Source organism: Littorina saxatilis, linkage group LG17 (genome assembly GCF_037325665.1).
Source record: "Littorina saxatilis isolate snail1 linkage group LG17, US_GU_Lsax_2.0, whole genome shotgun sequence".
NCBI classification, from domain to species: Eukaryota; Metazoa; Mollusca; class Gastropoda; order Littorinimorpha; family Littorinidae; genus Littorina; species Littorina saxatilis.
This window is the reverse complement of record NC_090261.1, coordinates 10576810-10594205: the sequence shown is the minus strand read 5'-3', so window position 1 is coordinate 10594205 and position 17396 is coordinate 10576810. Positions and strand designations below refer to the sequence as shown.

Sequence of the window (17396 nt, the reverse complement as noted above, 5' to 3'; positions counted from 1 at the left end):
GATCAGTCTCCCAAGTAGAAAGGCAGTAGGCTGTGCATCTTATGTGGGGAAAAGGCTGGCATGGAATTACAGTTGAGAAAAAAATCAGAATTTAATGGCCAGAGAAAGCGACATGATGAGTGTGTTTGGTGTCAGACAGAGCGGAGGGTGCATGTGAGCAGTCAGTACAGGAGTGGAACGCCGAGCTGGCTGCAGTGTTTTGTTATCAAGTGTGTTTGGTGTCAGACAGAGCGGAGGGTGTGTGTGAGCAGTCAGTACAGGAGTGGAACGCCGAGCTGGCTGCAGTGTTTTGTTATCAAGTGTGTTTGGTGTCAGACAGAGCGGAGGGTGTGTGTGAGCAGTCAGTACAGGAATGGAACGCCGAGCTGGCTGCAGTGTTTTGTTATCAAGTGTGTTTGGTGTCAGACAGAGCGGAGGGTGTGTGTGAGCAGTCAGTACAGGAGTGGAACGCCGAGCTGGCTGCAGTGTTTTGTTATCAAGTGTGTTTGGTGTCAGACAGAGCGGAGGGTGTGTGTGAGCAGTCAGTACAGGAGTGGAACGCCGAGCTGGCCGCAGTGTTTTGTTATCAAGTGTGTTTGATGTCAGACAGAGCGGAGGTGTGTGTGAGCAGTCAGTACAGGAGTGGAACGCCGAGCTGGCTGCAGTGTTTTGTTATCAAGTGTGTTTGGTGTCAGACAGAGCGGAGGGGTGTGTGAGCAGTCAGTACAGGAGTGGAACGCCGAGCTGGCTGCAATGTTTTGTTATCAAGTGTGTTTGGTGTCAGACAGAGCGGAGGGTGTGTGAGCTGTCAGTACAGGAGTGGAACGCCAAGCTGGCTGCAATGTTTTGTTATCAAGTGTGTTTGGTGTCAGACAGAGCGGAGGGTGTGTGTGAGCAGTCAGTACAGGAGTGGAACGCCGAGCTGGCTGCAGTGTTTTGTTATCAAGTGTGTTTGGTGTCAGACAGAGCGGAGGTGTGTGTGAGCAGTCAGTACAGGAGTGGAACGCCGAGCTGGCTGCAGTGTTTTGTTATCAAGTGTGTTTGGTGTCAGACAGAGCGGAGGGTGTGTGTGAGCAGTCAGTACAGGAGTGGAACGCCGAGCTGGCTGCAATGTTTTGTTATCAAGTGTGTTTGGTGTCAGACAGAGCGGAGGTGTGTGTGAGCAGTCAGTACAGGAGTGGAACGCCAAGCTGGCTGCAATGTTTTGTTATCAAGTGTGTTTGGTGTCAGACAGAGCGGAGGTGTGTGTGAGCAGTCAGTACAGGAGTGGAACGCCGAGCTGGCTGCAGTGTTTTGTTATCAAGTGTGTTTGGTGTCAGACAGAGCGGAGGGTGTGTGTGAGCAGTCAGTACAGGAGTGGAACGCCGAGCTGGCCGCAGTGTTTTGTTATCAAGTGTGTTTGGTGTCAGACAGAGCGGAGGGGTGTGTGAGCAGTCAGCGCTGGACACCTCGGTACAGGAGTGGAACACCAAGCTGGCTGCAGACATGGCCAAAGCAGACTCCCACGTTCCACAGGTAAGACTGCTGTTTGTCAATATCGGTCCTTATCTTTCCCAACACACATGGATGCGTGCGGCTCAGTTTGAAACTGAAATTCAGGCAGTGTGATGAGTGGTCTTACAGGCAGTGTATTGGAAAAAAGTACCAGACAATAAGACATGAACTTTTTCTGCCACTTGGTGGCTTTCTGGCATTTTCAGAGCTCCAGAGATCATTCTTGAGATCCCCAGGTTGCATGATTTTTCAAAAATGTTCCAGGAGAACAATCTATATATATATACGACTAGTGTCTGTCTGTCTGTCTGTCTGTCTGTTCGCGATGCACGACCAAAGTTGGACACCGTATTCAGCTACACCCCGGACACAACCTCATCGATGAGATATTTCAACACGTGCTAGCAGCGCGCAGCGCTGTGCCGATTTTTTGTGTGTTTTTTGTTGTTGTCGGGATCCACTACCAGTAACTCTTCCTTATCTTCTCCAGTGTTTTCAGCCGCGATTATCTCCCTTCCTCCGTGTGGCGTCAATCCATATTCCCGTTACTACGTTACTATTTTTAGAAGGTCACTGCACGTTACTATTTTTAGAAGGTCTCCAGTGTTTTGCGCGTGTATCTCCTTTCCTTCGTGCGCCGGCAAAGCCGGGTCCCAGGCGCAGCCTGGTATTCGGCTCTACTTCTTCCCGGCAAAGCCGGTACCCGGCGAAGCGGGTAATCACCTAGTCCAACATGCATTTGTTAAAAATGTGTTGATCTCATTCCTGAGTACAGATGTGAAGGAAGGGAGACTAACACAACAAATATTCAGGCAGAGGTTTTGTACGACAGGTACACCCTTGAATACTGTAGCTTGTCTCTCATTTTGAAAATGTTGAGTATTCCAGACCTGTGCACATCTACGGTTTCTCCGTAATTTCTCCGATTTTTGCAGAATACGGTGCTACGGATTTTTAATTAAAATTCCGAAATTCCGATGTTTTACTCCCCCAAAAAAACTTTGTACTTTTTTTCTGTTTTGAGATGTTTTGACCAATTAGTTGGCCGTTGCGCTGAAAAGACGTTTTCCGATTTACCGGAAGCGCGCGTGGTCTCAGCATTGAGTCTTTGTTCTTAGACTTAGTTCGTCCAGCGTCTGCGTGGCAACTTGTGATTGAAGTGAAACATGGAAAAGAAAAAAAGAGTGCGAGTTTGTGTGCTTTGTGAGCAGAATTATGTCTTGAAATGTCGTTACAGCTTACAACTGAAACATTTTAAAAACTACTGAAATTTGGTTTCTTTACTACTGATGAGCGTTTTGATTGTGCACAGGTCTGGTATTCTTGACAACACTTGATAAATATTCTTTTACTTTCACTGAGCTTTGAGAACAATATAACTATTTGGGTACAATTTGTTAACTGCTCTAAACATGCTTGCATATTCTTTTGTATTTGTTGTTTATTGTTGTTTTTGTCGTTAAAGCATTACTTTTAGTTAAAGTGGATTATTGATTATTTTTGTCTTTGAACAAATGTGAGACAGCTGTGAAACAGACGTAACATACACTGTGAGTTGATACACTACCTTCATCCCTTTGTTTACTGAATGGTGTATGCAGCCGTTTCATCTGGGCCAGCAGTGGTCGGGCCTGGTGCAGGCATCAGACGACACTGTGACAGCATGGGACACTGGGGTACCTCTTGACATCCTCAAGTTTGTGGGGGTGAAATCGGTGGATGTGCCTGTTGACTTTGTGAGTGTTCTTTGTTTGTTTGTAATTTTGGGGAGTGAAGTTGTTTCATTAGACTCAAAGCAAAGTGTTGAGACATTTAGAATGCACGCTTTTCTGTGACTTAAGAAATTGAGATTTCGACAAGGAGGAAGTTAAAAATCTTGTCATTATGAACAGGGATCTTTTAATGGATTCAAATGTGTTGAAAGTGTATCCGGACGTAGCACATCTCCAAAATGAACAATACATCAAAATTCTTCATGATGATGATAATGAGATGATGACTACAAGTATAGTGATGATGATGATCATCATCATGATCATGATGATGATGATGACAGTTTCTAGCAAAGTGACTTCGCTTGCAGAATGTGCACCCAACCATCCAGAGGACGCATGTGGAGAGACGCAGACAGAAGATGTCAGAAGGAGGGGAAGTGGACTGGGCCACTGCTGAGGCCCTCGCCATGGGCTCTCTCATGTACCAAGGTCAGGCATTGGCTGGGCACATTATTAGTGCACACCCAATGCCCCTCTCTTCACCACAAGTGTGGTGCTTGATGGTTGATAGTTGAACTGAGTAGAAGTTACTGTGGTCCCAATGAAGACCAAATGAGCTATGAGACAGCAGCTTTGAGTTATTGCAGAAGAAGAAGCAGTTATCGCCAAACCTCTGGTCCTTCAACTTTATATCCTCAAAAACATTTTTTTACCGACACTTTTATTTGGTTATTAAGACGATATACAAGATGCCTTCTGAACCCCCCTTCTGAAATTGACATGGAGCAGTGAAGTGAAACGCAGAAATATTTATTTATCAGTCAACTGCTGGCTGTGCCATCTTGTGGCAGTATGCTGTAGAATGCCTTCTTGTTCCCTCCGCTGCCCTCCGGGGAGTTTGACTCAAACCTGTGTGCACAAACATACGTGAATGAACACACAAGTGGATTTTTTAGTCTGTCTTGCTCTTCCCTTATACTCTGAAGCAATTTTTTGTCCTGTCCTGCTTGTTCCTTTCAAGTTTCAGGTTTTATTAATTTTGTAACTCTTTGGGTGTGGAAGAAAACTGCTTTTATACAAACAAAAGATACAAACTTTACAGCAACAAACAGTTACTATGTACAACTGAACTCAAATATCAGCGTGTAAATTCCAGGCGTTCATGTACGTATCAGCGGCCAGGATGTGGGGCGAGGAACGTTCAGTCAGCGTCATGCCATGCTTGTTGATCAGCAGACCGACGACATCCGCATCCCTCTCAACCACATGATGGACACTCAGCAGGGATTTCTGGAGGTGTGGTCACAGCTGAACCCAGTGCAGAGGCTTTGTTTGTTTGTTTTTGTTCTGTATTTGTGTGTGTGTAAGATAAGAGATAAGAGTCCGGTAGTCAGAACGCAGTTTCATATTTGTGTTTGTGTGTGTGTGTGTGTGTTTTCAGAAACTAAAAAAACTGCTGAGAAAGAAAAAAAACGTGCTCTGTGTTGTTTCATTAAAAAAATAAATTGTGTTGCCGGGGTAATCTTTTGCAAGATATCTCTGATTGCATTTTGTTAAAAAAATAAACACAAGAAATTAACTGTTAGACTGTGATGGGATTGTTGCAAATCTTTTTTTGTGTTTTGCAGGTAGCACACAGTGTTCTGTCAGAAGAAGCGGTGTTGGGGTTTGAGTACGGAGTCAGTCTGGAGACACCACAGATCCTGCCCATCTGGGAGGCCCAGTTCGGGGACTTTTTCAACGGGGCTCAAATCATGATTGACACCTACATCAGCAGTGGTGAACGTGAGTCAAAAATTTATTCTTCTTCTATGTTTTTATCTGTGTTTACTTATAGAGATGAAGTTTTTAAAAGCAGTTACACTCGGCAGTGATGTACTGTCCTCAGATTCAAATTTGTGGTTATTCTTGACAAGGGCGGATCAATTCACTTTGGAGGGGGGGTTACAAAATGACTGCGAAGATACAAGTTGACGGCGCCAAAGGCGCCTAAGCCTCTAGGGGGGTCCGGGGGCATGCTCCCCCGGAAATTTTTTTATCCAAAGAAGCAAAATAGAGCTATCTGGTGCATCCTGAGCCAATAAATTACCTCTTTTTTTGGGGGGGTGGGGGGGGGTTACGTAACCCGTGTAACCCCCCCCCCCCCCCCCAGATCCGCCCTTGCTTGAGATTGTGGTCTTTCAAGCCCTTGATGAAAATAATACCTGATCATCATGTCCCAATTTCTAATGGACTGCAGTCTATTGTACATGCAACTTGTTGTTAAAGGGAACAGCAAGTCAACACACATTCTGCCTAAGATGCCTCATATACTTAGTGTTAACTGGCAAGAATTTCTTAGAATTTGGATTCAAGTTGTACCACGAGAGTCTGAGGGCTGCCAGGTTCGGAAACAATGGAGTAGGTCTAGCCAACACAAAAACATGACACAAGAATGCAGCCATTAACTCTGTGTGTTTCATAGTCTTCTTCTTCTTCTGCGTTCATGGGCTGTAACTCCCTCGTACATGTTTTGTTTTTTTTAACGTTTATGACCGTTTTTACCTCGCCATTTAGGCAGCCATGTGCCGCTTTCGGGGGAAGCATGCTGGGTATTTTTGTGTTTCTATGACCCACCGAACTTTTGTGACTATGTGCAGTGAAGTGGTTGCTGCAGAGCGGCATCGTCATGCTGCTGCCTCATGGGATGGATGGCGCCGGCCCGGAGCATTCGTCTTGCCGCATAGAGCGATTCCTCCAGGTGTGCACATTTTTCTCCTATTGTGTGCCATCGAAATGTATATGTATGAGACGAGGGCTTTTGAAGAAGACTGTAGGCAGTGTAGTGATGCAATAAAAAAGAACGCAAGATAGAAAAGAAAATCTGAAAATGTTTTATTCCAATTTGGAGCTTTGCTTTAGATATTTTCAGAATGTCACGTTTTCCTTTTTACATTTAGTCAAGTTTTGACTAAATGTTTTAACATAGAGGGGGAATCGAGACAAGGGTCGTGGTGTATGTGTGTGTGTGTCTGTCTGTCTGTCTGTCTGTGCGTGTGTGTGTGTAGAGCGATTCAGACTAAACTACTGGACCGATCTTTATGAAATTTGACATGAGAGTTCCTGGGAATGATATTCCCGGACGTTTTTTTCATTTTTTCGATAAATACCTTTGATGACGTCATATCCAGCTTTTTGTAAAAGTTGAGGCGGCACTGTCACACCCTCATTGTTCAATCAAATTGATTGAAATTTTGGCAAAGCAATCTTCGACGAAGGCCGGACTTTGGTATTGCATTTCAGCTTGGTGGCTTAAAAACTAATGAATGAGTTTGATCATTAAATCTCGGAAACTTGTAATTAAAAAAAAAATTTATTAAACGATCCAAAAACAATTTCATCTTATTCTTCGTCATTTTCTGATTCCAAAAACATATACATATGCTATATTTGGATTACAAACAAGCTCTGAAAATGAAAAATATGAAAATTATGATTAAAATTAATTTTCCGAAATCGATTTAAAAACAATTTCATCTTATTCCTTGTCGGTTCCTGATTCCAAAAACATATAGATATGATATGTTTGAATTAAAAACAAACTCAGTAAGCTAAAAAGAATAGAGATACAGAAAAGCGTGTTATCCTCCTCAGCGCGACCACTACCGCACTATTCTGGCTTGTCGATTTCACTGTCTTTGCCACGAGCGTTGGACTGACGAAACTACGAGTATGCGGTCTTGGTGAGAAAACCAGTGCGTTCAGTTTCATTCTGTGAGTTCGACAGCTTGACTAAATGTTGTTATTTTCGCCTTACGCGACTTGTTTTATTCACTTTATTTTGATATGAATTTACTGTTGCACCAAAGTGAAAAATTGTTTTATGGTTTAGCGTTTAGTGGAAGGTGTGTACATGTGTTTTCTTTCACTGTTTTAGAAGTGAAGTTTTACGAAATTTATGTTAGATGTTTCATTCTTGTGTGTGTGTGTGTGTGTGTGTGTGTGTGTGTGTGTGTGTGTGTGTGTGTGTGTGTGTGTGTGTTAGATGTGTGACAGCAAGGAGGATGGTGTAGACGGAGACAATGTCAACATGCAGGTGGCACATCCCACCACACCTGCACAGTACTTCCACTTGATGCGCAGACAGGTGTGCACACTAGATCTCCTCTTTACCTGTCTCAGTCACAACTTCTCTTTTGCTATTAATATTCATTATTAATGATAAATTGGCATCAGTGCAAAGATATGTTAAAAGAATATTACCTTCTTGGTTTTGAAGCTATGCTAATCAAGAAAGCTCAAGTTTGGGGCATTTTATCTGCTCTAGTTTTACCTTTCGTTGTACATAGACTATGAGCACCCTACCGTTAGAGCCGCAACTACCTTTCTGCTTACTGTAGAAAATTGTCATCATTGTGTTTTTTCAAGTGGGGCATGTATGGAACATCTATCTAATAAAGCTCACACTGGTCATTTCCATCACAAAGGCTTTGTTATTGGTACCCAAAGTTTCAGTGATATTATGAACACATTGTGAAAGTAAAATGTGTTTGAAAGTAATGGAAACATAACTAATATCTTTCTGGTGCTAGTATGTATGATTTCAACCAGTGTTTTGTGATTGTTAATGGTAGAGTTTATTTTTTTCCTTTTTCTCCGAAGGTTATACGAAACTTCAGAAAACCTCTGATCGTGGCAGCGCCCAAACTGATTCTACGACTGCCAGCAGCTGTATCATCAATGGCTGAGCTGTTGCCAGGCAACCACTTCCTGCCCGTCCTCAGCGATGCGTCTGTCAGCCCCGGTGACGTCAAGAAAGTCGTCTTCTGCTCCGGCAAACATTTCTACACCCTGGACAAAGAGCGACAGCAAAGAGGGGTGAAGGACACAGCAATCGTTAGAGTGGAGGTAGGTTGTTATTATAGCACAACTGGTCACTGTCATAACAAGTTTTGGCGACAGCATACTCTGAAAGTGTCAGTGATACATGACTGTCATTTTCAATGATGATATACCTGACTGTAATTCATACAAATACTTTTGCTTTTATAATTATCTGCACTTTGTTTTTAAGGTTTTTATTATTAAAAACAAGTTGCCAAAGTTAAAGTGAATGATTTTTTCGTGGGCATTTGCCTTTTGTTTGCAAAGCTTACCGTTTTTATTACCCAAGAAGCATGTGCTTTTAGTTATCATTCTGAGAGCCTGACAGTAAACAGGGTGCTTTTTCATGGAGGAGTTAGTTGTACATGTACATGCAGAATTTCTTGTATTCTTACAGATTTTTTTTCTTCTGTTTCTGAATGTCGTCTGGTTATACTGCTATTTCATTTTCAGAGCCTGTGTCCATTCCCAGCAATAGAAGTGAAAGCAGAACTGGACAAGTTTTCTCAAGCCAAAGGTTTGTATCCTTTATGACAGTAATGGTACTGATAGTGTTGGTCATCTGGCTGTGTGATAAACTCTCATGTATTATGGACTCACAAAGAAGTGAAGAGCTTTTCTGAGTTTCTCTGTCACAAGATTAGAGGGTAAAAGAGGGAAGGGGTGGGAGGGGGGTTGCTTTCAACATCCTGCATGTATCATAGTAGACAGATACAGGAAAAAGTGCTCAAGATGACAAAATCACTTAAAGGGAAATGAAAACAGATTCTTTGACGGTCATATGATATTGACATCAGCAGTGACTAAACATTCATTTGTGAGAGAAAAACACACAGTTGTTTGCAACTTTACAGTTTGTTAATTTGTTCATGCATCTGTGTTTGTTGTGGCTTTTCACCTGCAGTTTGGGTGGTTGTGTTGTTGCTTTTGTTTGTCTGTTCTTTCTGTCTCTGTGTCTCTTTTCATGGACTGGAGGTCCAATAATAAAGTTTTGCTTCATGTGTGTGTGTGTGTGTGTGTGTGTGTGTGTGTGTGTTTCTCTTTGATAATCAGTGTTGTGCCCAGGCTCAGACAACAATAGGTCAGTTGGATGGAATATGTATTACATGTAGTCCAAATCTGGCTACAGATACATTTTTCTGTCAGAAGACCTCCTACATATCAACACGATCGGGTGGGCGATGTGACAAATACGTCAGATCAAAACAGTGTGTCAGTGACCAAAGTCTGAGGCCCGAGAACAACACTGGATACCCGTTACAGATTGGATTGTTTCTCCATTATCTCTCCTTCTAATTGTTGAGTGTTATTTCAAGAGACAAAAAGAGTATAAATTCAAGAGAAGAACAAGGGAAGAAATAGCGAATGAAAACAGAAAATCAGCAGCAAGGGAAGCAACCCAGTCAGTACGAGACATTTTGGTGACCAGTTAATCTTTGCAAGCTTAAACCATGGCAGTGAAAAATACAATGACTCGATTACACGAAGTAGTCAAATTAAGCAGTGATTCTGTGGCGTTTGGAAGAACGCACTTAACAACAACATTTTAAATCTGCAAGGTTTGACTGGTTGCAGAGTTTGTTTGCAATCTTTTCAGATTTCAATAGGTAAATTATCAGTTAATGTTATTTGTTGTTTTGTTTCCTGTTGTTCGTGTGTCTTTATGTCTAAAGGTCTGTCTTGGTGAGAGGCCTTCTTCTTCTTCTTCTGCGTTCGTGGGCTGAAACTCCCACGTACACTCGTGTTTTTTGCACAAGTGGAATTTTACATGTATGACCGTTTTTTACCCCACCATTTAGGCAGCCATACGCCGTTTTCGGAGGAAGAGGCCTTCTAAGAAAGGTTGCTTTATATGTGTGTATTTGCTTCATGTGTCTGTGTTTCTCTCGGTGATAATAACACATTTAGTGATACATACCTGCATTTCTCCTTTTCTGTATGGTATCAATTCAAGACAGAGAGAGAGAAGGTGGTAGACATTGTATAAACTGTGAAAGAAGCAGGGGCAAGGGAATCGGACACAGTGTTGTTTTTTACAGTGGACACAGTAGACAGGTCCAGAAAATGCTTTTTATAGAATGTGTACGTGACCTCAACTTTTATATCACACGTTTGCCAAGTTCTATATGTCATGCTAGAGGGGGACCGTAATGAGGATGGATGTGTTTATTTCTTAATATTCGTCTGTACAATTCCAACATAGTAAACTATCATGAAAAGGCGTAATGATATGTTAGGCCTAAAAAAAAAATAGGTGTGGTTACGGTAACCCGACCTACCCTATTTTTAGGGGCCGATCCTATAACCTTTTATTACATTTGTCAACACACAAAAAAAAAAAAAAAAAAAACGAGTGCAAAAAACGCAATGAAAGCGAAAGCGCCCGTGTCGCACACTTATTTCCCTGTCAAGTAGGTACACATTAGAAAAAAAAGTTAAAAAAAAAAAAAAAGTGATTGCCTACCTACCTACCCTATTTTTTTTGGCTATGTTACCGTAACCACACCTATTTTTTTGGGGGGCCTTATGTGAAAGAAATAGTGGTTAGCTAAGCAGACACAGTGGTAGTGTTGTAGTACACACAGTGTGAAAGAGAGGGAGAGTAATAGGGGCTGTGGCAGTGAAGCAGTTACAATGTTGGTGTTAGAGTGCATGGGTAAACATTCCTACAAAAAAGATTGAAAAGTGTGTGGAGACTTTCCACAAACACACACACTCTCTCTCTCTCTCTCTCCCTCTCTCTCTCTCTCTCTCTCTCTCTCTCTCACACACACACGCACATACACGTCTTGCGCGGTCACGTCTGTCCGCTGTTTGTTTCTGTTCCTTCACTTTGCTTGCTCGAATGCCATGTTGTCGCTGCAATCTATCGCTGTCTTGCCGATGACCCACTTAGCTTCGCAAAGATGGTGACCTAATTCGCTTCGAAAGAGATATTTCTATCGAACACTTTGTTTTATTCTGCTTTCTGTCAGGGTAAGAGATCAGTGACAAAAGGTTTGGGTCATTCTAGAAGTTTTGAAGTCAGTAAAGTATGAACAACTGATACCTGTCGCCGAAAAACTCTCCCCCAGTGTCAGTTATGCAAACGAAAGTATCGTCTGCTGTCGCATTTTGCTTCTCTTTCGTTTGCCATTCCAATCCCATGACAGTTGTTTTCATGGGTAGTGTTAGCATCCACACTGTCTTTCAATCTTAATTTTGTAAGTTGGGCATCCTCGGACGCATTTTATGCCGTTCTCAACCATAAATCCACATCGAAGCGTAGCATACTTTCTTTCACTTTCGCTTTGCCGGAAGCAACATGGCGTCCTTTGACGACTCCGATTGGCCGGTAATGGTCACGTGATGATTTTTTGCACCAAAAGTGATTTGGACTTAAAATTCACCGTGTTTTGCATCACGGCGTGTGTGGCCGAACGGTTAAGTTCGCCCTGTCACCTCTTTTGCGGTGTGGGTATCGAGTCGGGTGTATCCCGATCGGTCCTCACATCGCATTATTGTGCCTCCGGGTTTTTTCCCGGGCACGTCGGGGGAGTGGAGCCCTCCTCCAATTCTTACATAACATACAGGGGCCTTTTGCTCCTGCTGGCAATAATAATAGGTACCTGTCAACCATTCAAAGATAAAAAAAATGAATAACATGGAACCATTTTAACATCATAGCTAAAAAGAAGTAACATGCACATGGGTTTTTGTTGTGTGTTTTTTTAATTTATTTATGTTTCATATTCATTTTCTTTAATTTATTATTTGTATGTTTTATTTATTTTTACTATTTTTTGAAAATTATTTATAATTTTAAAAAATTAAGAAATATTTATAATGTTAAAAAATTATGATTATTTCTTCTAATACTTTTTTGAAGAATAAAAGAATCTGATATACATTTTAGAAATTTACCATTTAAAAATAATTGTTTGAAATATCATTCTTCCTTTGTTTGATTTTTTGTTTAATTCTCCACAGAATTTGTGTGGAGTCAAGAAGAACATCGCAACATGGGGGCCTGGACCTTTGTTGCTCCTCGCTTTGCCAACATTCTGGGTTACCAGGTGAGTCAAATATTTTTCATCTTTTACTTATCTTATGATGAGAAATGTCGTTTTAAGCCTCATGGTGACACTTTTAGGGGCCTATTGTTTTTAATTTTATTTTTTTTACTTGTTTCTATTGTATTTGTTCATTAGATGGGTGGAATATTGTGTAGTGGAACAGTGATTGAGTTCATGTATGAGTGAGTGCATGTGTTTGTGTTTGCAAGCCTTATAGTAATATTGTAAGGAAAAAAAACCGCTTTATGTCTTGACACTTAGATGCAAGAATATGGATGCTATGATGAGTACAGCAGTAGAGTGTGTTTGTTTGTTTGTTTGTTTGCAGCTCAAGTATGTGGGGCGTGGTGTGTTGGGATCCCCTGCTGTTGGAGTTGGCGACGTTCACAAGGTGGAATCACAGAAACTGCTTGATGACACTTTTCAACAGTCATAGAACTTGTCAACAATAATAATAGAAACTGCTTGATGACACTTTTCAACAGTCATAGAACTTGTCAACAATAATAATAGAAACTCTGGGATTAAAGTGCCAGCGATGTATATATTACTCATGGTGAGATTATGCATACTGATATACTTGCCATTATCATGTATAATGGAACAACAGATTTTCATTGGAAAACAGTGTGCCAGAAGAAGAAGTCTATTGAAAACAGGTTAAAAAATGTTATTGTGGTTACTAGTATTTACTCAGATTTACTAGTAACTTTTACTCAGAATTTTGTGAGAGAAAATGTATGAAGTGTGCTTCTGGTTAATTTGTAGTGGTTAATCAATTGCAGCTATTCACATGCAGGAGTGATGGCTGTAGGTGTTGAAACTGGTGTGCATTTCAGAGTGTGGTGTGGTTGAGTTTTTACAGATATAAAATAAACTTTGGTGTGTATGTGTTGTGCATGATCATGGTTATGAGAGAACACCAGTATAGTAACTGCAGTCTTGTTCAAAGCTTTCTAATCTGCAGTGACCCTAATTCAACCCGTTTATTTTTTTATTCATGTACCTGGAGTGTTTACAGTTTGTGTTGTCTCTTCTGGCTTCATGATCTGAACATGTACTGCATTATATTATTCTGGTCAAAGGTTTTAAATCTTGTATTTTGTAACACTAGTCTGAGGTTATCAGTATTGTTTAAAAAAAATACTTATAATGTTATTATTATAGATATGTTATATGCAAGACAGAGTTGCAGGTATTTTCACAAATTCTAAGTCACTCATAATTTAAACAAGAAGAGCAAACGCTCGATCGAGTCACTTTCGCAGTTCTGAATATTATATGAGGCATCAGATGGACAGGAAGAAATTGCTATTCACAACACAATGAGTCACGTTCACATAAAATTTGAGCCCGGTCACTTTTATAGTTTCCGAGAAAAGCCCAACGTTAAGTTGTGTGTTGCCGAACAGAAAAGGCTAGTTATCTCCCTTGTTTTTCTGATAACGTTCGTAAAAGGCTACAGATGTAAATACTTTGATGTAAAGAATAATCCTACAAAGTTTCAATCACATCCGATGAACTTTGTCAAAGATATAAAATGTCTAATTTTTCCTTTGACGCTGACCTGTGACCTTGAAAAAGGTCAAAGGTCAACGAAACCATCGTTAAAGTGTAGAGGTCATTGGAGGTCACGACTAAACAAAATATGAGCCCGATCGCTTTGATAGTTTCCGAGAAAAGATATAAAATGTCTAATTTTTCCTTTGACGCTGACCTGTGACCTTGAAAAAGGTCAAAGGTCAACGAAACCATCGTTAAAGTGTAGAGGTCATTGGAGGTCACGACTAAACAAAATATGAGCCCGATCGCTTTGATAGTTTCCGAGAAAAGTCCAACGTTAAGGTGGTGTCTACGGACGGACGGCCGGACAGACTAACACTGACCGATTACATAGAGTCACTTTTTCTCAAGTGACTCAAAAAATCAAAATACATGTAGCATATATTTGAACAGCAGTTTAGTTGTAATTGTCAGCAGATAGTTTAGGTCACCTTTGTGTATGAATATAGTTTAGATCACCTTTGTGTATGAATATAGTTTAGATCACCTTTGTGTATAAATAGGTAGTGGTGCTGTTGTGGGGATTTGATTTCTTGATTTAGACAATAGTGTCTCCTGCTTTCGCATAAATTTGACAAGTGTGTTCATAATTCTCAGAACATTTAGTGAAGTTTATATGAAATATTATATCTGATATTGCAGTACTATCACCCAGCTTGTTTATGCATATTTGTATGCTGCAGCATGTGGAAAATGTCAATCCGCAGATAATGAAGATGTCTATTGTCAGACGTTAAGGAGCGATGTGTAAGTGTTAAGTATTATAACTATGTCAGTAAAGTCTACAGCCACTGTAATAAAATTGATGGTGAGGGAGGGGGGATTGTTTTACCAATGTCCTCTTCATAGTGTGTTACACACTTAAGGTTATGTGAGGCAACCTCCCTTTAAAGACTCTACTTTGCTAATGAGTTGATTGAGTGAATACTCTAGCTTTTATTGAGGCAAACCTATCACACTATTGACTGGACTATAATATCAAGGTGGAAAATTTGCCTCAATAAAAGCAAGAATATTTACTCTTTCACAACTCATAGAGAGTTATTATTCTTGAGTCTGCTACCCTTTCACACAAACCATTTATCAGCATTCACATGCAGCAGACAACCACTGAATACAATGACAAATTTTATTAGGAAGACAAGTATACAACTTCACTTCACTTGGTAGTACATTTTGCGTCAACTTTATCATACATAGAACACACTACTTATTCACAAGCCAACTGTACTGCAGACAGTACTGTAGAATCTGAATTCGGTACAGTGGAACCCCTCTCTAGCGACCTTGAAAATATTGACAAAAATCAGTCCTTAATGGAGGGGGGTCAGGGGGCCACAAAGAAAGTCAGATTTTCTTAAAAAAAAGAAAACAGAAGTTTGAGTTGCTGACGACCGTTTCCTCAAGCAAACTGCTTCGATTTCACATTGTTCATGGTGTACACCAGTTCTGGTGCATGTACTACCCTGGCCAAGTTTCCTCTCAAGACATCACAGAGACCGCCCCATAGGTTTAACTCAGTCACTGACCGGGTGCAGGAAGTCTTTCCTCTCTCAGATATGAAAGGAACCACCTCTCATAGCTAAAACTGGGTCAATGGCCCCTGGTCAGTGTTTTTAAACAAGGCCACCCAGCTATCACAATGGACCTGCCTTTGATCTCGCCGCACACAGATCGGAAAATTCTTTTTTCTGGCAGCCAGGAGCCAATCTCAAACCTTTTCATTTAGGTCAGAGTATGTTGTAAGAAATACCAATGAAACTTTCTGTACTGTGGAAACTGCACAGATATTGTTCATGGTCCTTGCATTCAAGGAAAGAACTAAACTAACTAGAACAGCAAACTAAAGAACAAAAGGATGCATATTAAAGAAGACTGCATTCTTTTTTTCCTTCTGTAGTTTGCATACTAAATACTAGAAGAATGCAAGGAAACTGAAGAATGCACTCAAAGAATGCAGGTAAATGTTGATAGAATCCTGTCAGTTTGTGTGTGTTTGCCTCAATAAAATGTCATCTGTGATAACTACCTTGAGTGTGTGTTAGTCTGTCAAACCAATTCATGATTTGAATGGAGTGCCCTGTACCCATATGATTTCCAAGGTTAACCCCTTCACTGCCCACCCGGTGTTACCGTGGTCATTTTCGGTTTGTCCTACGCCCATAACCGTATCACCGTATCTCATACGTGGGATTTGTGTCAACAACATTTCAGGACATTTCTGAAAACTAAATGGGAGGTAACCACTGTCCAAGTACTTGTAGGGGTTCTAAACACATTTCTTTCCCATAGACCGTTGGGAATAATGCTGTTATACTGTGGCAGTGAAGGGGTTAAAACCACTACAGTGGAACCCCCCTTTTAACATATTCTGTTTATAACCTCTGTAAATTTACCCCTATTTTAAAACTCACCCCTTTATAATTATAAAACCCAATTCTCAGATTTTTTTTCGACTTACAGGGGGGTCCACTGTTCCACAGATCAGTTACAAATGTCTGTCAAACACAACTCCCTTTACACCCACTGCAATTACTCATTACTCCTGTTATGTGGTGTTCCATGTGACACCCATCTCAAAACAACCTGAAGCAGTGGTCAAATTAACAGTGCACACCACATTTTTTTGTTTTGTTGTGCAGATGACACTTTTTAATGGTCCACTAAGCAGCAGCATTTCATTTCAAATAATTGCAAAACGTAAAAGCCACAGCAATTGGGTTTTTTAAGGGCACTAGGGTTTCTTTTAAACTGAAATATCTAATAAACAAAAAAAGGGGTCTACAAGGCAAAGGGTCACCGGGGAATCAGATGTTTGAAGGGAAAATGCAACAGACAGTAGATATCACAGACAAAGCAGAATACACACGATCAATTCCCCAACACAGGCAACTGGCAAGACCAAAAATATTAGGCGGTTGGCAAGAGAGAAGAGTTTTTGTTTGAAGCAACTTTCTTGATTCACGGGGTTTCTACAACAATGCTGTGCTTTGTGTAAATGCTGCTGCTTAGTGCTTAACCTCCAACTCACACCCCAATCTCAAGCAAAGTGCATGTCAAATAACCAGTTTCTGAAGCATACATAAACATCTTCAAAACAGCAGTTGTCATTGTTCCTTCCTTTTTTCATAATGTGAATTAAACCATCAACAATTGCAGTAAGAACCATCCGAACAATTCATGCATTTGTTTGAATGAACATGTTTTCCAGATCTTGTCAAGCAGTTATCGTATGCTCCAAAATTTGCTTGTTTGACACGTCTTCATCATGCAAAGAATGTCCGCCTTTATTTCACTTCAAACATGGGCAACATCAATTACTAACTTATTTTACAATTTAAATTTGTTGGCTTCAATTCTAAAGGAGCAAGTAAAAATGGCGTAGAAAACGCTGTTAACACCAAAAATGACACACAAGCATTTCTACCATAAAACAAGTGCAGTACAAATCATGACTTTCCTTTAAAATCAGAATATATTTATAAAATGAAACTGGTACAAATAGACTTTCCTATGTCAATTTACGAATGCACAAACACACACACACCCACGGACATAACAGCATGAGATGCCAGCGCAACAATCTGACACTAATTATGATATCTACAATTATTGGTGTAGCAGGGAGGGTGTAGCAGGGAGGGTCCATATTGTTGTCTACAGACAGCACCATGAAGTTGCCAGAACAATTCACACCAACAGTATTTCATTTGACATCGCAGTTCTC

The 17396-nt window shown here is 40.7% G+C and overlaps 1 protein-coding gene across 1 annotated transcript in view; it reads left to right on the top strand.

The window, feature by feature from the left end:
• The window catches only part of LOC138953132 (2-oxoadipate dehydrogenase complex component E1-like), a 28671-nt gene extending 13708 nt beyond the window's left edge, over nt 1–14963 (top strand). The window contains exons 13-23 of the mRNA XM_070324923.1: nt 1393–1494; nt 3075–3209; nt 3557–3677; nt 4345–4484; nt 4817–4973; nt 5828–5928; nt 7213–7314; nt 7830–8075; nt 8505–8568; nt 12021–12106; nt 12435–14963. Of these exons, the coding sequence (XP_070181024.1) occupies nt 1393–1494; nt 3075–3209; nt 3557–3677; nt 4345–4484; nt 4817–4973; nt 5828–5928; nt 7213–7314; nt 7830–8075; nt 8505–8568; nt 12021–12106; nt 12435–12542 (1362 nt within the window). The 3' untranslated portion in view covers nt 12543–14963. The remainder of the gene's footprint in view (nt 1–1392; nt 1495–3074; nt 3210–3556; nt 3678–4344; nt 4485–4816; nt 4974–5827; nt 5929–7212; nt 7315–7829; nt 8076–8504; nt 8569–12020; nt 12107–12434) is intronic.
• The last annotated feature ends 2433 nt before the right edge of the window (nt 14964–17396 follow it).